At 39.9% G+C, this 22149-nt stretch overlaps 1 protein-coding gene across 1 annotated transcript in view; it reads right to left on the bottom strand.

The window, feature by feature from the left end:
* The window catches only part of TUSC3 (tumor suppressor candidate 3), a 146153-nt gene that overhangs the window by 57111 nt on the left and 66893 nt on the right, over nucleotides 1-22149 (bottom strand). Inside the window, exon 6 of the mRNA XM_075150562.1 lies at nucleotides 5303-5392. Within this exon, the coding sequence (XP_075006663.1) occupies nucleotides 5303-5392 (90 nt within the window). The remainder of the gene's footprint in view (nucleotides 1-5302; nucleotides 5393-22149) is intronic.

Here is a 22149-nt window from a genome sequence, read left to right as displayed (position 1 = left end):
GGAAGACAGAAAAACTAGATTCCTACCTGGCACTCAAGCTTGGTTTAAGAAAATGGCTTTTGTTCTAGTATTAACAGAACAACATGAATAGATTTTCCCTTGTGTTATTCTGTTTTTCTGTCTTAAAAAAAGTATATTTTTCTGTATTGCATTATCATTCTACCTTCAGATACTTCATAACTTCACATATTTGAGGTCTCTCTGACTTCTAACATAAAAAGAGCTGTTCTGTACAAAACAGTTCTTCTTTCAAATGAAACTAAATTGCTTCTAGGAGCCCATCTGCACTTAGCAAAAGGGAGGTGGAGGGGAGGAGGAGTGTTTGTTACTTGAAAGTGATATCAGTCAGTTACAATTGGATTTCTGTTGTTACAAGCAGCAATTAAAATCTAGCGCTTTTTAAAATTTTATTGGATTTTATCATGACAGACTACTTGCTGCCTGATTACTTGTCTAAAATCTAGTTTTACTTGATGGGAACATGTTCCATCTTTATTCAGCCAAACTACAGTACTTGCAATACAATGGTACTATCCAAACTTTTACAGCGTGTATGCTTCAAGAATTGACAATTTTAAGAATTTAGAGGTTCTAATGCCTCATCTGACCAACCCTTCTGTCATGACCATTTTCCTACCTCCTTTTCTTCCCACAATAAAAAAGGGTACACAATATATGTAAGGCTTCCTTTTTCTAATACCGAGGTAGAAATAGATGTTATACAGAAAGTTATTGAAATGCCAGTTACGATCACCCTTGCAGTCTCAAAAATTAGGACAGATGTCTTATACAGGTTAATAGTTTTCCCAACATTAGTTTAGATATGATGTCGCCCATTTGTTAACGTGCTGGTCTGTTAACAGAATTAAGACTGTTTTATAACTAGTTTTACATCTTACACTGCCAATTATTAAGTTTTTTGACTAAATCAAGATAGAAATTTAAATTAAAGGCTTGTGAAACCCTTTACTAGCTTCTGAGTAGACTCACTCTTTGATGACCACAGGAAAGCTGTTTCATTAAATACACTCATAACGTAAATAACCTTCTTCTCATTTCTACCAAGCATATTAACATATATAATTGGCTATTCCAATAAAATATTAAGAAGTATTTTCAATAGCACTATGCTTGTGATTATTGTTGATAGATGCACCAAAATATTGCTGTGATACTACTGACGCCAATCTGGATATCCTACGTTAGATACTTATATAGTAACCTGTATGAACTTTTTTTTATCCAAAAGCAAGACAAATATATCACACAGCAAAGTGACTTTTTTATATATTGAAACTGCTACCAAGCAATCCGGCCACTTTCAGAAAAGTCAGGCATTACAAATACAATCTTGGCTAACTGTACTTCAAACATGCCTCCAGATAGATTGAAGGCAAAAGCACAATGTATTTACTGTGACTTACTGAGCTTGAAGGGGAGAGTAATTCTTTAAAATTGTTCCAAGAAAGTTCCATTTATTTTAATTAGACTCATATGAAAAAGCCAGTCAGAAAACACAGAAGAATGTACTTTAATAAATGACATTTTGTCCTGCTTAGCAATAAGGACTAATGTGAATTAAGAATCCCGATATTCTAAGCATAAAATTTTCAGAGTACCTTAATTTTGCATTGACAAGTACAAAAGTGAATAATAGCTGTCAAACATATTTTTCATTTAAATTCAGAAACATACAGGTTACCAGATACCTGTATCAGCTAGACCATTTGAAAGGTAATATTTTTGAGACTGTTTCTGAATAAACATCAGTGGTTATAAAACTGTGAAAGGTAAGTAGGAAAAAAAAGGCTGAATAAACTCCACAATTCAACAAATATTTATATTTGATCTGATATTGCAAGGTGTTGTATCTAAAAGATCTGCTAAACAGATATAAATTGCTTCCTAAGAACATAATTTGTGTTATGCTCACAATAAAAACATCATCTTTCCCTCTTCACACAAAAACTTTTCCAACTTCTAATAATTTCTTCTCAGAGAAGGAACATCATCTTAATTCAGTATTTTAGATCAAGCTTGTCCTTTGCCATGTTCTCATTTATAGCAAACTTTCAACCATTTTAAAGATGCAGTCTTGAGCATACTGCACAATAAAAATTGTAGAATTTGTATCCAAATAAAAAATAAAAATGGCTGCTAATCCCTGGATAGACATACATAAATGCTTTCTTAGCTATTGATGCTATTTGATTAAAAGCTGATGAAAATCTAATGAGAATTCTTTGCTATTAGGTCAATTAAACAGCAACAGAACTACCTCTGCAGGAGGCTCAAAAATACATAATTGCTTTCTCCAGCTCTCTACTTGTTTCACCATCAGCTCTATAAAGATCAAGCTTTGAATAAAAATCAGAACTCTGATTATATACAGACACCAATAGGATGTTTAGTTTTCACTCTCAACTCTGGTAAAATAGGTACAGATTTTAGTGTCACACAGTCAGTAAGGGTCTAAACCTAACAAAATTTTAAGGCAAAAGACGAAGAACTCCAAAAATATAATGGAGATAAAGAATGTGTCAAGATAGAAGACTAGCACTGGTTTCGTCAACCTAAACCAGAACTGAAATATCAAACAATGGTACTGTGTGATTCAGCTTTGTAAATAAAAATTGATACTGCTTTCATGTGGACCAAAAAACTGAAATTAGGTGACGGCAATGGGGAATAAAGGAAGTAACTGCAACAACCTCAATACGAGAGCACAACAACTTCACAGAATAGACCCACACAGAATTACAAAAAATATGATTTAAAAGCTTCATTCAAAGACTACAATCATAGAATTAAAGTAATTTAGGTAATCAAGCAAAGAATCATAAATGCAGTGCACAAGCCAAAAATTTTAAGAACTGATAATGTTACTTCTACAAGATACCGGCACTAGTAAATAGTGTTGTTTAAGCAAAACAAACAAATGTCTTTTCATCTTTTGAAAAAAATAGGAATTTAAGGAAGAGAAATGAAGTGTTGTCTAAAATTATGACAAGAGCAAAGCAAATAATAGGAGATATCTGAGGCAAAGAACAGTTTATGAAGACAGAATATTATCGCTTTCGAAGTCTGGTGGCATATCAAGCTCTATAGCTAGTACAGAACTGAACCACTAACTCCTATGAAATAAGAAAGCTAAGAATTAGTAAATTTGAACCTAACAATAAAGCATTTATCTTGGTGAGCTATTCTATGCCTCCTCTTAAAACCAGAATTTTACATGGTAAGACTGGTAACAATGTTTCAGAGTATTACATGCAAGTAATCCTTGTACAAAATTAACATGGAAATTTGGAATTGGCACTAAATCCTAGACATGGAAAGAAAGCGATGAGTTAAATTTCATCCAGATGTAAAGACTTAATGCAGAACAGTGTTACAGTGAATTAGTGACAGTGTTAAACACTTTTATGACTTCAAATTCACAGGAACAGACGTAAGTGCCAGAAAAATGAAACAGGAAAATTTCAATAATGTTACTTGAAAAAAAAAAAGCAATGTAAAATAGGTAAAGGTTTACAGAATACTTATTAATCTTCTAACACTGTAAAAACCAGAGCTTTAAATTACTACTATAGTGGTCAGTGATACCTTAAATAAATCAGGAACTTGGTGATCCTGCATCTATACTTTTTTTAATTCTTAGAATCTGACTAGTTTTACTCACAGACATAACTCCAAGGAGGTGAAAGTACTGACACATATGAACAAGGAGAGACAGGTGAATCAGAGGCACAAAATAACTTACCTGAAGTCATATAATGGAGCAAAACCGGAAGAGAAGGTATGTGTGTTGACTAATACAGTAGGTTAGTAACTAGAACTTAAAACCATCTCTACCGTTATTTTCATTATTTAGTTGTGTATGTTAACACTCCCAAACTAGCAGTTTTTCAGACACTCAGATAGGATATGAGGAGTTCACATTCTGAAAACTGACACAAGATGGCACAAATTCAGGAACAATTAAAGTGTAGTCTATGCTTCAGAAACAGGTCTTTAAGAAGGGCAACGTATATAAAACTGGATACGGTAAAAACTAATTTGTCACAAACAGTGCTTTTTCTATGCAGTATTTCTCCTTTCTGTCACTCTGTAGGAAAGCATCATAAATTTAATACTGCAAGGCAATAATGAAAAACTCTAAACTTTTATAAACAGTGTTTTACAGAGATTATTTATTACATTATCAATTCTACTTCTGCATAACAAAGTTGATTGATGGAATCATGTCATTTTATGACATCCATGCGCTGCTACATTGCCGATACAAAGCAAATCGGTAATCAAATTCAAACCATCATTTTTTTGCTAGTCCAATTAAAATATGACAAAAAGGGAGCTTCGAATACATTTTTTCTTTAAGACATAAGCCAGTCTCCTTTAACCAGCGATGGTCAAAGCTGAAAATAGCTCGACAGGCCACATGAAAAAGCTTCCTGACCACTAAGTTCACTGCAAGTTTCATAGATTCCATCCCAACAACTTGCTTGAAAAGTGGTAAATAACAAAGAGTGGTAGAAACTAGCCAAGGTCCTCTTTACCTTCCCAGCAGGCAAAGAGAGCTTCTCCTTCTGAACTCTGATGAACATTTGCTAATTTGTAAGCAGGAAGAAGCAAGTAAGAGAATTCCTTCAAAGACAGCAGTAACAGTAATTTTGGCAACAATCAACTAGTGGTAACTTACTAGTAAAACTGATGAAGAATTCGAATTGAAGGAGTAAATAGATATAGGAAAAAGCATTCCGTAAAGTTCAGTGGAAGAGTTACAGGCATGATGGAAAAAAGCACATGAAAAATATAAAGCACATGAAAATATTTGCCATCTCCTTTTCTAACTAAAATGCTCAAGAAAGAGGAAGATAAGAGGTTACAAAGCTCAAAGGTTTGTATAAATGCAGCCTGAAAAGAAGAAAAAAAACCAAACTTGCTTTTAACCTTATGAAGGAGCACATTTCTACAAAAAGACACAATATCCATTTATCTTTGGACAGCGGAAATTGTGTGGTATGGAACATTTTATAACACATTCACTACAGCTGGAAGCCTGATAGAAAGAATTTTGAAAAACATGGCCACTCATTTCATTGCTCAAATCAAAGATGGTGGAACTTTCTAATCATCTGAAATCCAAAACAGTCTCTGCTTGCAACTGGAGACTTAAGACTCTGCCACACTGTCATACAGTACTACGCAACTGCAATTATTTGCTATTGTAGACTCATTGTAGAGAGTGACTATCTATATAATATTTTCTGTCAAAACAAAACTAAAAGAATCAACTCACCACTTGTCCATTCTGAGGATTTTTATGTGCATATGGGGGTCCACGGATGTGATTCCACATCTGACCAGATGTCATAGCAAATACAACACACTAGAAAAAACAAAAAAACAATATACTCATTATTTACTCAGAAGAATTGAATAGAAAACCAGTCTGCTGGTGATGTTTGTTTTAGATACATAATTGTTTACCTAACCAGATACAGTATCTACCTCTATTTGGTTTTTAGAATAGGGTTTTCAGATGTGTTGCTCTCATAAAATTCTTAATGACTTCTGTTAGAAAATGAGTTAGCTCAAGACAGAGATTTTCAAAATCTCACTTGAAATAATCCTGTCTTTATTGCACTTGGAATTGCCACATTTACATATCTATATGATAAAAAGCACTCATAGCAGTAGAAGGCATTCATTTCAAATATTCTGCAAACTACTGTTCGAGATTTATATAACCTTTCATGAAGTTATTTCTGCCTCTAATCTAATATAAATATTTAGCTTAACTGTTTGCTTTCAGGTATACGAAATGATATATAAAACCATAAGAAAAAAAAATCCAATTATCAAAAAATGTCTGTCCCATTTTATGAAATTCTCTTTGTGTGTCCTATATGACTGTAATTCATTTTAGCTACGACAAATAACAATGGTTGAATTGGTAGAAAAGTGAAATTCCCTATGGAAAGAAGTGTGGAGTTAGTTTAGGAATGTATGAAAACTAAAAACGGACATTAATTCTTGCAGAAGGGCATACTCCAGAATCTACACGACAAACATCATAGTCACAGCAAGAGTCATTATGACTACCTTAAAGACGAAAATGTAGTATCTTTTGACTACCAAATAGGAAAAACAGAAATGGGAAACTTGGATCATCTAACTATGTCTTCTAACTTATCAGTATAGGTAATCCTTACAAAACCTCCAAGATAATTTAAGTACAGTTTTAACATATATGCTCATTTTTACTGTACATCAATATTCCTACCAGCATAGTATAGTCATAGTGATTTAAGCAGATGGATCACAAATGTAAAAATTCATACCATGACGGTTAACTAAACCAGGGTTTACTAAAACCCTTTAAAGGGTTTTCTTTAGAGAAAGTTTAGTAACACATTTGTGAAATAAATGTGAGCTAGTGTAGCTCTGTATCCCCATAAATGCAGCATTGCCATCTTTTGCAATATGATTTGAACAAGCTTGGGAAGGCCTTAGGACTGAATCTTGTCAGGCTTTATCCGAATCTGTCTTGGCTTTCCTGGATTTTCTTTTTTTTTTTTTTTTTGTTTATCTGAAACAGCAATTTTTTCCAAGTGTAGTGTAGGCATAGGATAATAGCAAAGACAACAAAAGCGTAAACACAGGATGCAGTGTACCAGTATGAAATGATAAGAAAGGGGGCTTGGAGACCCCAAGCCTATAAATATTACACCAATGGTGAATTAAAGAAACACAGACATGGGAGCTGGTCAAAACCAGTTTTAGGGGTAACAAAGTGAACAAAGGACAAGCATCCAACGTATGTAAGACAATCCCCAATTACCCAGTAAATTCTGATGTAAAGTGTAGTTGCAGATCAGTGAAGGAAGGACAAAGTGTAAAAGTAGCCCCAAGTGGACCCTAGAGCAAGGAGGAAGCAGCATCATACTCCTCCCAGCAAAGAACCTAAAACGCTGACAACTCACCATAGCACCCCCAAACTGAAGCCAATGAATGATTTCAAGATCCAGAGAGAAACAGTGGAAGAGTAACCGTGACATCAGAGAAAAGGAAAGATACTAGGGAAGTGTGTTCATAATAATTTTAATTGTGTTGTTATTATTGAGACTTTTTGCCCTTGTAATAGAAAGAAAAAGAAAATAATGAAAAAAAACCATTTTCATATCTGGTTTAATAGTAAGTCTTTGTTGTAGTGTTAAGATTTCAACTACACTAAGAACAGATTCTTGACTTTAAATATAAGGTGTGTTTCATTTTGCCCTTAAACAGGATTTGGAATGTAACAGTATAGTAATTAATATGGCAGATGAAAGCATAATGGTAGTGATTATTAGCAAATAGATTATGTTTTAATTAATATTATGCAAAGAAATGAAGAGAGTATATGCTTCCACTATTGGAAAAGGGTAACAGTTATTTCTATATCTTGCAGATTGTTTTAGCAGAGAAATTTATACCGCTATTTTGGTGATGAATCACACAGGAGATACTTTATATGAAAGTACAAAAGTGTAGAAACTGAAAATGTGGGTAACAAAAGTGAGGTGAAAGAGATATTTTGAAAGGCCAAAAGTTAGCTGAGAAGTAAAACATCAAAACAGAACAGATGCATAGAGTGCACAAACCGTGGCTCTCTGAAAGTGAGTTTTCCATGAAAAGTCATTTCACTCATTCTTAAATTACTGTATTTAATTTACATTCTCTAGGGCCAAATCTGCTTCCATATGGAAAGATTAAAAAAACCACCCCAGTTCATATACATTCATACACTTTATACGGATAAATCTCAAATTACTGAAGATCTTTAATGCTTGCCAATGCAAATACATTGTCTCACAAGATGGTAACATCTAACAAAAAATATCTAGGAGACACAATAGTGGGAAAAAACAAATTCCAAGTATTAATAGTTGTCCTGGTTTCGGCTGGGATAGGGTTAAATTTCTTCCTAGTGCTGTGTTTTGGATTTAGTATGAGGAGAATGTTGATAACACACTGATGTTTTCAGTTGTTGCTAAGTGCCCTCCTAGTCCAAGGACAGCTCCCGTGCCTACTGACTGAGCTAGGTACACAAGATGGGAGGGAACATAATCAGGACAGCCAGCCCAGCTGGCCAATGGGGTATTCCATACCATGTGACGTCATGCTCAGTATATGAAGGGTAGGCGTGATCCAGGAAGTACCAATCGCTACTTGGTTATCGGTCAGCGCGGGTGGTGAGCAATTGCATTGTGCATCACTCATTTTGTATATTTTATCATTATCATTATCATTATTATTTTCCCTTTTTTTTCCCTGTTCTATTAAACTGTCTTTATCTCAATCCACGAGTTTTTCTCACTCTTACCCTTCCGATTCTCTCCCCGTCCCGCTGGGGGTGGGGGGAGTGAGTGAGCGGCTGCGTGGTATTTGGCTGCCTGCCAGGTTAAACCACGACAGTCCTTTTTGGCGCCCAACGTGGGGCTCGAAGGGTTGAGATAACGACACATCTGACCCGAATGGGTTAAAACAAATTTGTTATAAGCATTCATTATATCAGTTTAGTACTCGATGTTCACAATGTTGATTTATTTGCTCTCAGAGTTTTTGGATCTGTTCTTGCAGTTGTGGTATATAGCACCTTACTGGCTGTCTATACTGCTGATTATCAGTTTGTATGTGGGGTTGGTCATCTCTGGGAAATGGATTAAGGTCATTCTTTGCTATACTGTGTGACCTGGCTTTATGTTATGATAAAATTATTGGTCACGAGCCTGTACTCAGCACTGCCATCATTCCTGTTCTTCGGGAGCTCTCTTTTGGAAACTATTAATAATTACACTTCTTACGTCTTCACCTCAGAGGATGAATTTAGGGGGGAGACAAGATGGGACACTTTCTCCCACTTGTTCACCTTCCCCTCCATATCTTCAGAAACTCCTTTTTCTTCTATCCTCTTCATGAAGACGTCTACAATATTCCCTGAGAATTTTGAATATCCTTGGGATGTTCAAACAAGCATGATCATATTGCTATGTCTTCTGAATGTGGTTCAGGCCTTGTTTAGAGTTAAACAACTATTCAGGAATACTGTCCAGAGATCAACCCCAGCAACAGACACGGTGACTACTCAAACCCCCACGACAGGCACTGTAGCTCCTTCAACCCGCACGACAACCACTGTGGCTACTCAAACCCCTGTGACAGGCACCGTGGCTACTTCAACCCCCACAACAACCATTATGGCTACTCAGACCCCGGCAACAGTCACTACAGTTACTCCAACCCCCGCAACAGGCACTGCAGCTACTCAAACCCCGCCAACAGTCACTGCAGTTACTCCAACCAGTGCGACAAGCACTGCAGCCACTCAAACCCCGGCAACAGTCACTACAAATACTCCAACCCCCGCGACAGGCACTGCAGCTACCCAAACCCTCGCGACGGGTACTACAGCTGAACCAGAGGACCAACCGTCGCTGGTATCCGTTGCCCCTGTACAGAAGAAGAAATCTTTGAAGCGGAAGTCAGGTCGTGTAGAAAAGGATGATGGAAAACCAGGGCCATCACGAGGAGGGGAGGAGGAAGAGGAAGAACTCATAAACGAGACGGAAACCACCCGATCCTTATCCCTGAATGAGTTGCGAGATATGCGGAAAGATTTCGGCCGTTGTCCAGGCGAGCATATTGTTACCTGGCTGCTCCGATGCTGGGATAATGGGGCCAGTAGCCTGGAATTAGAGGGGAAGGAGGCCAAACAGCTGGGATCCCTTGCTAGGGAAGCGGGTATTGACAAAGCAATTGGAAAAGGGACACAGGTCCTCAGCCTCTGGAGGCGACTGCTGTCAGGCATAAAGGAAAGGTATCCCTTCAAGGAAGATGTTATATATCGCCTAGGCAAATGGACCACTATGGAGAGAGGTATCCAGTACCTGAGAGAACTAGGCGTGCTGGAGGTGGTTTATAGTGACCTGGATGACCCCCGAACACCCAAAGATCCAGATGACGTCCAATGCACGCAACCCATGTGGCGGAAGTTGGTACGGAGCGCACCAGCATCGTATGCCAGTTCGTTGGCAGTACTGTGCTGGAAAGAGGAAGAAGCACCAACGGTGGATGAGGTGGTTAGCAGACTTCGGGATTTTGAAGAAACTATCTCCTCCTCCCTTGTCTCGGCTGTGGAGAAACTGTCCCGGGAGGTCCAGCAACTCAAAGAGGATATGTCTTATTCTCCACCTGTACGGACCAGTATCTCAGCCATTAGGAGTCAGCGTTTTTCCCCTCAAGAGAGAGGATATAGAAAGTACACACCACGGGGCACCCTGTGGTTTTACCTGCGTGACCACGGAGAGGACATGAGGCAGTGGGATGGAAAACCTACCTTCATCCTAGAGGCACGTGTACGTGAGTTGCAAGGAAAAACAATCACACAAGGGGGTTCTCCCAGGAAAAATGCTGCTCCAGTTGTCAGGAAAAACCTGTCTCACGATGGTCCAGTTTCCAGTGAACAGTTCCCCAGACAGAGTAGAAGGGCTGATCTTACTTTGGATTGTAATTGCAATGAAGAAATTCTTGACTCATGTTTGCAAGAAGTGAGAGATGGATACTATGACCAGAACTAGAGGGGCCCTGCCTCCAGCCAGGTGGAGGAAAGGGACAACCAGGTTTACTGGACTGTGTGGATTCGATGGCCTGGCACATCAGAGCCACAGGAGTATAAGGCTCTCATAGACACCGGTGCACAGTGCACCCTGATGCCATCAAACCATAAAGGGGCAGAACCCATTTGTATTTCTGGAGTGACAGGGGGATCCCAAGAGTTAACTGTATTGGAGGCCGAAGTGAGCCTAACCGGGAATGAGTGGCAGAAGCACCCCATTGTGACTGGCCCAGAGGCTCCGTGCATCCTTGGCATAGACTACCTCAGGAGAGGGTATTTTAAGGACCCAAAAGGGTACCGGTGGGCTTTTGATATAGCTGCCCTGGAGACGGAGGAAATTAAACAGCTGTCTACCTTGCCCAGTCTCTCAGAGGATCCTTCTGTTGTGGGGTTGCTGAGGGTTGAAGAACAACAGGTACCAATCGCTACCACAACAGTGCACCGGCGGCAATACCGCACCAACCGAGACTCCCTGATCCCCATCCATGAGCTGATTCGTCGACTGGAGAGCCAAGGAGTGATCAGCAAGACTCGCTCACCCTTCAACAGTCCCATATGGCCAGTGCGAAAGTCCAATGGAGAGTGGAGACTAACAGTAGACTACCGTGGCCTGAACGAAGTCACGCCGCCACTGAGTGCTGCCGTGCCGGACATGCTAGAACTTCAATACCAGCTGGAATCAAAGGCAGCCAAGTGGTACGCCACCATTGACATTGCTAATGCCTTCTTCTCCATCCCTTTGGCGGCAGAGTGCAGGCCACAGTTTGCTTTCACTTGGAGGGGCGTCCAGTACACCTGGAACCGACTGCCCCAAGGCTGGAAACACAGCCCTACCATTTGCCATGGACTGATCCACACCGCACTGGAACAGGCTGAGGCTCCAGAACACCTGCAGTACATTGACGACATCATCGTATGGGGCAACACAGCAGAAGAAGTTTTTGAGAAAGGGAAGAAAATAATTCAAAACCTTCTGAAAGCCGGTTTTGCCATAAAACAAAGTAAGGTCAAGGGACCTGCACAGGAGATCCAGTTTTTAGGAATAAAATGGCAAGATGGACGTCGTCAGATCCCAACAGATGTGATCAATAAAATAACAGCCATGTCTCCACCAACTAACAAAAAGGAAATGCAAGCTTTCTTAGGCGTTGTGGGTTTTTGGAGAATGCATATTCCAGATTACAGTCAGATCGTAAGCCCTCTCTATCAAGTGACCAGGAAGAAGAACGACTTCAAATGGGGCCCTGAGCAACAACAAGCCTTTGAACAAATTAAACAGGAGATAGTTCATGCAGTAGCCCTTGGGCCAGTCCGGGCAGGACAAGATGTAAAGAATGTGCTCTACACCGCAGCCAGGGAGAATGGCCCTACCTGGAGCCTCTGGCAGAAAGCACCAGGGGAGACTCGAGGTCGACCCTTAGGATTCTGGAGTCGGGGATACAGAGGATCCGAGGCCCGCTACACTCCAACTGAGAAGGAGATATTGGCAGCATATGAAGGGGTTCAAGCTGCTTCGGAAGTGGTTGGTACTGAAGCACAGCTCCTCCTGGCACCCCGACTGCCGGTGCTGGGCTGGATGTTCAAAGGGAGGGTCCCCTCTACACATCATGCAACCGATGCTACGTGGAGTAAGTGGGTCGCACTGATCACATAACGGGCCCGAATAGGAAACCCCAGTCGCCCAGGAATCTTGGAGGTGATCACGAACTGGCCAGAAGGCAAAGATTTTGGAATATCCCCAGAGGAGGAGGTGATACGTGCTGAAGAAGCCCCACTGTATAATAAACTACCAGAAAGCGAGAAGCAATATGCCCTGTTCACTGATGGGTCCTGTCGCCTTGTGGGAAAACATCGGAGATGGAAGGCTGAGGTATGGAGTCCTATACGCCAAGTTGCAGAAACTGCTGAAGGAGAAGGTGAATCGAGCCAGTTTGCAGAGGTGAAAGCCATCCAGCTGGCCTTGGGCATTGCCGAACGAGAAAAATGGCCAGTACTTTATCTCTATATTGACTCATGGATGGTGGCAAATGCCCTGTGGGGGTGGTTGCAGCAGTGGAAGCAGAACAACTGGCAGCGCAGAGGTAAACCCATCTGGGCTGCCACGTTGTGGCAAGATATTGCTGCCCGGGTAGAGAACCTGATTGTAAAAGTACGTCATGTAGATGCTCACGTACCCAAGAGTCGGGCTACTGAGGAACATCAAAACAACCAGCAGGTGGACCAGGCTGCTAAGATTGAAGTGGCTCAGGTGGATTTGGACTGGCAACATAAGGGTGAACTATTTATAGCTCGGTGGGCCCATGACGCATCAGGCCATCAAGGAAGAGATGCAACATATAGATGGGCTCGTGATCGAGGGGTGGACTTAACCATGGACGCTATTGCACAGGTTATCCACGAATGTGAAACGTGCGCTGCAATCAAACAAGCCAAGCGAGTAAAGCCTCTTTGGTATGGAGAACGATGGTTGAAATATAAATATGGGGAGGCCTGGCAGATTGATTATATCACACTCCCACAAACCCAACACGGTAAGCGCTATGTGCTCACCATGGTGGAAGCAACCACAGGATGGCTGGAAACATATCCTGTGCCCCATGCCACCGCCCGGAACACCATCCTGGGCCTTGAAAAGCAAGTCCTATGGCGACATGGCACCCCAGAAAGAATTGAGTCAGACAACGGGACTCACTTCCAAAACGCCCTCATAGACACCTGGGCCAAAGAGCATGGCATTGAGTGGGTCTATCACATCCCCTACCATGCACCAGCCTCTGAGAAAATTGAACGATACAATGGACTGCTAAAAACTACGCTGAGAGCAATGGGTGGTGGGACATTCAAACATTGGGACACACATTTAGCAAAGGCCACCTGGTTAGTCAATACCAGGGGATCTGCCAATCGATCTGGCCCTGCTCAATCAAGACTCTTACGTACTGTAGATGGAGATAAAGTCCCTGTCGTGCATATGAGAAATATGCTGGGGAAGACAGTGTGGGTTACTCCTGCCTCTGGCAAGGGAAAATCCATCCGTGGGATTGCTTTTGCTCAAGGACCTGGGTACACTTGGTGGGTGATGCGAAAGGATGGGGAGGTCCGGTGTGTACCTCAAGGGGATTTGATTTTGGGTGAAAATAGCCAATGAACTGAATTTTGATGTCAACTGTTACATGATATTGTATGTCATTATTTCTATGATATAGCAGTGGTATAGCAGTGAAAATCACCCAGATTAGTGAAGAATGAACTAACTCCAATGAAACCGAGCGAAGTGCAACGATGATAGAACTGGACCAGCGCAGCAGTACCGAAATGAGAACTGGCTTCAGGATGCAACTGCCCAGCACCGCACACCATCTCTTCGGCCCCGAAAGACTGTTATGACAGATGGAGCCCAAAGCCATGGACTAAATGAACTCAGTGGACATTTTAGAGGGATAGTCCATAGACCGAGGGAATGATATCTGTGCGTGCATATATATATGTGTGTATATATAAAGAAAGATAGTGGTGGTTAATTGAAATGTATTAAAAAGATGTGAGACCTAAGCACGACGTAAATGGTATGGAATAAGGGGTAGATACTGTCCTGGTTTCGGCTGGGATAGGGTTAAATTTCTTCCTAGTGCTGTGGTTTGGATTTAGTATGAGGAGAATGTTGATAACACACTGATGTTTTCAGTTGTTGCTAAGTGCCCTCCTAGTCCAAGGACAGCTCCCGTGCCTACTGACTGAGCTAGGTACACAAGATGGGAGGGAACATAATCAGGACAGCCAGCCCAGCTGGCCAATGGGGTATTCCATACCATGTGACGTCATGCTCAGTATATGAAGGGTAGGCGTGATCCAGGAAGTACCGATCGCTACTTGGTTATCGGTCAGTGCGGGTGGTGAGCAATTGCATTGTGCATCACTCATTTTGTATATTTTATCATTATCATTATTATTTTCCCTTTTTTTTCCCTGTTCTATTAAACTGTCTTTATCTCAACCCACGAGTTTTTCTCACTCTTACCCTTCCGATTCTCTCCCCGTCCCGCTGGGGTGGGGGGAGTGAGTGAGCGGCTGCGTGGTATTTGGCTGCCTGCCAGGTTAAACCACGACAATAGTATTGAAAAAGAAAAAGTTAACAATACGGTCATTTATCCTGAAGGCATCTTTCATATTCTTCCAGTTCAGACTGTTAGTGACCAAGAAAACTAATTCAGTACACCATATCCTGGATCTGCCTTGATTTCCTTCTATCATGCGCCTCTTTACTGCGTATTTCAAAATGATCTTTTCAGGAGCCAAAACACATTCTCCAGCTTCTCCCTTGTCCTCGTCCACTCTTCATCTATTTTAAGTATCCTAAAATGAGAGCGTTTCCTTCATATCCCTTAAGCAAGCATTTGGTATGCTACAGATAGCACTTGACATTCAAGCTCATTTTACGGTGTTCCATATTCTCCTATTATGATCATCTGCGTAAAAAAAACATTGGAAACTATAGATTTCTACTGTTTATAAAATGCACTTGAATACACACCATTATTTGTAGAACAGATGCATGCATCTATGATACATGATACATCACACTGACATACAATGCTTACCATTATTTCCATAGGAACCCATGCTTTGGGATCCAAAATTTCCAAAACACCTACTTCACTCACGACGACTGTGAGTTGGCGTTTCCCAGGATAAAACTTTGCCAAATTTATTCCTATGAATGAGCAACTTGTAACATGTGATTAATGATTTCATAGTTAGCTTATGGGTTTATACTATATTTATTTCAATGGAACAGTTCATATGTAGAGAAATGGCCCCTTTCCACAGTTGTCTTGGATCTTGTCAAAGTACAAAGGATGAAAACTGGAGAACAGTAGAAGCTGAGGCACTTTTCTCTGAGCACTTAGAAAGATTTTTCAACTCCACTTATCCAGAGTAGAGTCTGTACTTCAGCAGTTCTGCATGAGAAGATTACCAAGGACACCCCTTTCATCCACCTGCTCCCTTCTTTCTCCTTGTCGGACTCCAAGAACAACACTTTAACTGCTGCATGCCACCTGAATCATCAGGGGAGTTCAGGGTTTAGCTATTTTAAGAGTTTCCAGATTTAGGTAGCTTATTCTGCATCCAAATGATAAAAGCAAACAGAGTAGATCTACATTATTGACCAGTGTAGTACAGAGAGGGAAGGAACAATGATTTGCCACAACACATCACGGTTCCAGGACCAAATGTCCACAGGTTGACTTCAGTGTCAGTGAAGTTCACCCCTGTTACTAGGTGAGTACACTGTATGTGTAGACAGGACTGCTCAAGGACCTTGTTAACAAATTGCAAGCAGTGCTTTCTTGATGGCTTCACAGTGTATGACTTCAGCCTTAAGTTTTGCTAAGAGTGGAACTGCTTTGAGCTCACCCGTGGTGCGCTTCTGTGTGTACCACAAGGCTCCTAAGAACAGACGCAAGGTAAACAGGCACCAAGAGTCCCACCAGAACACTGAATTGCTAGCAAGCCACAACTTGGCAGGTACGTGGGCAGAATTTCTCGACTGTTCTTGGTCTTGCAAGCTTTGTCAAATGATTTGGGTTTAATACATCACTTTCTCAAAGGCATAAGTTTTGTTTAACACTATCTGCCAGTTTATTAAAAAAAAATTACTAGAGACCTAAAAAGACGTTTGGTATGCATTTTGAAGTGACGCTTCCTACTAGCAGATATTATACAAAGCAGATCATCAGATTTCTCCCTGCAAGTTTAGACCCCAGAACATGGCAAATACTTTGTAACATAAGAAAAATAATGAAATTCTAGATTCATTTATGAATATAGTTACATTCAAGCATGGTTTCAAAAAAAGGGGAGACACAGGCAGCCAGTTCTGTACTTAATTTCTATACTGTTCTGTATATGTAAGTTTTAGCCATTTCACAATTATTGTTTTAAAGAAATGTAATCTTTCTATCCAGTTTAACTTTGCTTTTGTACTCAACGAAGGCTACAGACCTGCAAGATCTCTACTCAATTTTTAAATAACAACCCATCACTTATTAGAATCTCCAATAAGAGATATACAATTCAAGGACAGGGAGTACAACACAGAAGCAAAGAGAATGGGTTTCTGCATCTTTAAAAGGTATTGTGCATCTCTAAAACCTCTAACTATGGGAAGAAAAGGAAATTAATAACCTGCATTTATTGCTGTTCTTTTGAGATGCCTATCTACTCATGTAGAAGAGCCTGACTTTTTCTAGCTGTATCTTTGAATAATACACATTATTTTTTTATCCTCATTCCCAGAAGGGGGTAAAGAAGCCACTAGTAGCCATGATACCCTTCAAGCTCTTTTGGAGCAATAACTGATGATGAATGTACTGTATGGTATAGGTACTGTGGAGTGTATCAGCACAGAACACATTTCTCATAACCATTAACTGTTATGACAACAGTAAACACATGCTTTGTCTCCTCATTCAAGTGACTTGACATATTTTGCCCAATAGAGTCAACTCCTAGGCAGCTGCGTTCGAATCTGAGCACCACAGGCATACAGACAGATCTGAAATATATGCATAAAATAAAACTGAAAATTACATGCAGAAAACCACAGTGGCAGCCTGGTAAAGAAAATGCTTTAAAAAAAGCTCCCTAGTAGCCCACATTCTAGCCAACTGAGCAAATAAACTCTCAGCACCAGTACTGTTGTCTAAAATGTAGCAATTCCTTAACTAAAATGTTAGAAATTTGCCCAGTTTATACCATCTGACCTTTTATTCTCCCTGCTTAAGAAATGCAGAGTCTTGACAAGAATCTGAATTGCCTTTTGTTATCAGTATAAAAGGACAGGACTCTGCAAACATCTAAGGACTGAAGCCCTTCCTCATCTTTGTGCTAGCATGTCAGAGAGAAAAATATCCATAGATGAATAGTAGGATTTGAATTAAAGTCTAAAATAATCTAGGGGATAAATTTTGGATGTGATCTCAAAAGATGTCTTTTGGGATATTATGTACTGTGACTCAATCATCATGATTTGCCATTCTAAAAGTTTTCTGGGTAATGTTGCAAGTAAAAATGCCTAAGGCATACAAGATACTACCAGAGTCTGCAGTGCTTCAACGAGGGGATGAAACCGCTAATAGCATTGCTGTTGCGCAATCTAATGTTGAGGACAAAACCAATTCAACAATCTTGTGTGAATTGGCATTGGAATCAATGTGTGAGATGAAAGCTCTGGTCTTGCTTCTGAAAGTCTATCAAAACTATTAGATGGATCACTAAAAATTGCATTCCTAAATATTCTCCTAAAATAGTGCTGGAAATATTACCTATGAGATACAACATTTTGGTATCAATGGAGATATCAAATAAAAATTCAGTCAACATTTCTGGGATCTTCTGTTCTCCTGCTAGTGAAAACAGCAGAGGCACTTTATGCTGGGAATTTTTTTCTGATTTTTAGAAACAGATCATTAAATCAGGCAGAGAGGCACTGCCCATTTTTCATTTAAATAAAAAGTATCCAACATTTGGGAGCATAAAAGCTCTTCAAAATAAACTCCTTCAAAAGAAGCTCTGAAAAACAAGGAAAAGAAAACAAGAGACTTGTCTGTTTGCAATGTTACAGTTTTCAGTTACTGAATTCCAGGATATCTATGAAAGAGTTTCAGTTGAATTAAAAATGTTATTTTCTATATGGTTAATGAATGCTGGCTACCTAGCAGTACTACACTTCCCCAAAACCAATCAAAACCCAAAACTACAGCTTTTAGAAAAAAGCTCCTGTGCTTTCTCAGTTCTGCAACATCCGTAAAAAGAACTACCAATAAAGAATAAAATAATTGCTAATACTCTGTCCTGGTTCCGGCTGGGACAGAGTTCACTTTCTTCCCAGTAGCTTGGGGGTGTGCTGTGTTTTGGGTTTGGTGTGAAAGGAGCGTTGATGGCCCATTGATGCTTTGGCTGTTGCTGGGTGATGCTTGCACCAGGAGGGAGGAGCACAGCCGGGGTGGTGGACCCAGCTGGCCAATGGGGTATTCTATACCATGTGACATCACGCTCAGTATAAAAACCAGGTGGGGGAGGGGGCTCGCCCCGTTCATGACACGCGGTCGGCGGTCCATGAGCAGTTGCATTGCGCATCGCCTGCTTTGTGTATTCTGTTATTGTTGTCGTTCTCATTGTTATTATTACTGTTCTACTTCGTTTTATTTCAATTATTAAACTGTTTTTATCTCAACCCGGGAGCTTTCCTACTTGTGCCCTCCCGATTCTCTCCCCCATGCCACTGGAGATGGGGGGGGTGATCGAGCGGCTGCGTGGGGTTTATTTTTGCTGGCTGGGGTTAAACCATGACATACTCCTGTCAAAAACATGAGCTACCTGTAGTTTTTAATGCATCTTGCCAGGCTTTCCCTGTTTAATTTCTTTTTTAAAGTTCAAAAAGGAAAAGATATATGAAGAATATAATTCTTTAAAATTAAGTATTTATTAGTTATTTATGCAGTTCATAAAAGCATTTTATTAGGCATGACTCGCTCCCCTTAACTAGACACTGTCTTCTCCGTTTTTCCTTTTAATGAGCTTTTATTAAAAAAAAAAAAGCTCTAAGTTTTACTGGTAGAAAAAAGCTCCATGTAAGAGAATCACAACTACACAATACCTTAGAATGAATATATTAATGACTGTCCATTTTTCTTCTATGGATCTTGACATATTCTAGTCATTTTACAGAACTAAGGTCTTCTGTGCAAAAGCCTGCAATCTGGAGTCCCTGCTGATTCTACCAAAAAGAACTTACAACATTAACGTGTACGCCCTTGTAGATCTGAATAAAACCAAAGGACTTCTGGTAACTGCATGATCTTTGCTACAACATCTTTTTGCAGTATGGGGCTTTGACAACATTGTGAAAGCAAAAGAACAGTAAGAATTAAAAAAGGGAAGTATCAGCTCAACACCATGATTAATTGCTATATACTTTCAGATATAAGACCTTTTTCTAAAACATCCTCTAAGTGCTATTCATTTTTAAAGTAAACAGAATTTTACAGGAAATAGTATTAGCAACAACAATAAATGGCATTAATGCCATTTGGATTCCTTTTAACTCTATTATTGCTTGTCAATACAATCAACAGGATGACAATTACTGAATCGCATTAATACAATTTCTTTAAATGTTTGATCACATTTGGACATTGATCCTGTCCATAGGGGTTCAGTTGAATGTGATTATACATTTTCTACATTGTAATTTTCAGTTATGTTCAGATGTAAAATGTCCAGCTGCTGCTAAGAAGAACAGCAAATAAAGAAGTTCATCATGACGCGGCAATGTGCGCTCGCAGCCCAGAAGGCCAACCGTATCCTGGGCTGCATCAAAAGAAGCGTGGCCAGCAGGTCAAGGGAGGTGATTCTCCCCCTCTACTGTGCTCTCATGAGACCCCACCTGGAGTACTGCGTTCAGCTCTGGGGCCCCCAACATAAGAAGGACATGGACCTGTCAGAGTGAGTCCAGAGGAGGGCCACGAAGATGATCAGAGCACCTCTCCTATGAAGACAGGCTGAGAGAGTTGGGGTTGTTCAGCCTGGAGAAGAGAAGGCTCCGGGAGACCTTATAGCAGCCTTCCAGTACCTGAAGGGGGCCTATAAGAAAGCTGGAGAGGGACTTTTTACAAGGGCATGTAGTGATAGGACAAGAGGTAATGGCTTTAAACTGAAAGAGGGTAGATTTAGGTTAGATATAAGGAAGAAATTCTTCACTATGAGGGTGGTGAGGCACTGGAACAGGTTGCCCAGAGAACTCGTGGATGCCCCATCCCTGAAGTGTTCAAGGCCAGGTTTGATGGGGTTTTGAGCAACCTGGTCTAAAGGAATGTATCCCTGACCACGGCAGGAGGGTTGGAACTAGATTATCTTTAAGGTCCCTTCCAACCCAAACCATTCTATGATTCTATGAAATATTTTAAGAAAGAATTGATGTGTTAGTTTTCTTAATTTAATTAGGAAGTTAATTATGTCTTCAACTATTTATTGAATGCAGATTGTAATAGAATGTTTCTTGATTTGAAGAACTGATTTTTAACCTCTGCAAGACAAAAAACACAATTCCCCAAAATATTCAAACATTAAACTTCTGATCTGAAACTTTGAGGTATGAAATTGGAATAAAATTGCTGTCTCCAGAGATACAGTCCATGGCTAAACAAAGGAAATAACACTGATTACATATCTTTATTTGATTTTTGACACAAACATCTATTTTGGTGTGCTAATTATTGTTTTACTTAGGTCATCTCTAAAGATATTTAATTAGGAGTCCAAAAAAAAGTTAGACTGATACATATAAAATTTGAGCTCAAATTTGAGCTTCCTGGTGGTAGTGTATCTTTAAAAGTATTATCATTGAAAAATACTGGTAATCTAGAAAAAGATATGGAACTAAATATGACAGACTTACTTTGGAAGAGAACTGTCAAAACTCTGTGCTAGAGCTCAGGATACTCCAAATGACATCCTGGAACAAAGAAAACATTGTGTCCCTGGCTCTCTAGATCAAAAGGAAACATCATTCTACTTGAAATCTAGTCCTGTAGGTGGTTTGTTTGAAATCTTTTTCTTTATTCCTCCCTCAGTGTACGGGGTAGATTAACAAACTGCTTAAACAAAGAATGTATGCCCTGTACACTAGTAGGAAATGCTGTGATAGCACATGAGAGAAAACAGCATTATCAGTAGCCATTATTCAAAAGCAATGCCAAATATTAAGGAACTCTGAACAAAGAGCTTGCTTTAAGATCTTGTAATCATTTAGATATAAAAATGAATGACAGTCCAACAGATACTAGGTAGCTTCATCTTTGAACTGATGCAATAAAAGCCGTGAATGGGCCCATCAGCTGAAAGTGTCACAAAAGAAGGTATCTTCTCATATTGCTGAATCGTAGCAGAAAAGCAAACCATCAATATGATGTGGCTTTGAAATGGCAAAACCAATTATAGGATATATCGGTAACCTATTTCTAGCAGAGCTAAAATACACAGAATCATAGAATAGCCCAGGTTGAAAGGGACCTCAAAAGACCATCTGGTCCAAGCTTTCATGGGAAAGGGAGCCTAGATGAGAAATAAAATAGGAATGCTTCTGCACAAGTAAACTCATAATTCCATCTACAATCCTAGCCATGTGCCTTCAACAAAGGTTAATTCATATTGACGCAAGTTGAGAAAAAGTCTTTAAAATGATGAATAAATAACCATTTACATGGAAAAAGAAGAAAAGCCTGGCTTACGTTGTACAAAATACATGGATAAATTTTTTAAAAGTACTGTTCTCAATTAATATATTGCTAATACAGAAGGAAGGAGCTCTATTAAGCTGTAAAATGTTGGACTGGACTTGATAACCCTAGACACTATTCTAGTGTCACGCTCCTGACTCCATGTCCCTGAAAATTAAGCCTTAGATGCTGCTTCTCAGATTTTTC

The sequence above is a fragment of the Calonectris borealis genome, chromosome 4 (genome assembly GCF_964195595.1).
Source record: "Calonectris borealis chromosome 4, bCalBor7.hap1.2, whole genome shotgun sequence".
In the NCBI taxonomy this organism is placed as follows: Eukaryota; Metazoa; Chordata; class Aves; order Procellariiformes; family Procellariidae; genus Calonectris; species Calonectris borealis.
Note: the sequence above shows the minus strand (reverse complement) of the source record. Positions and strands in the feature narration are given on the sequence as shown.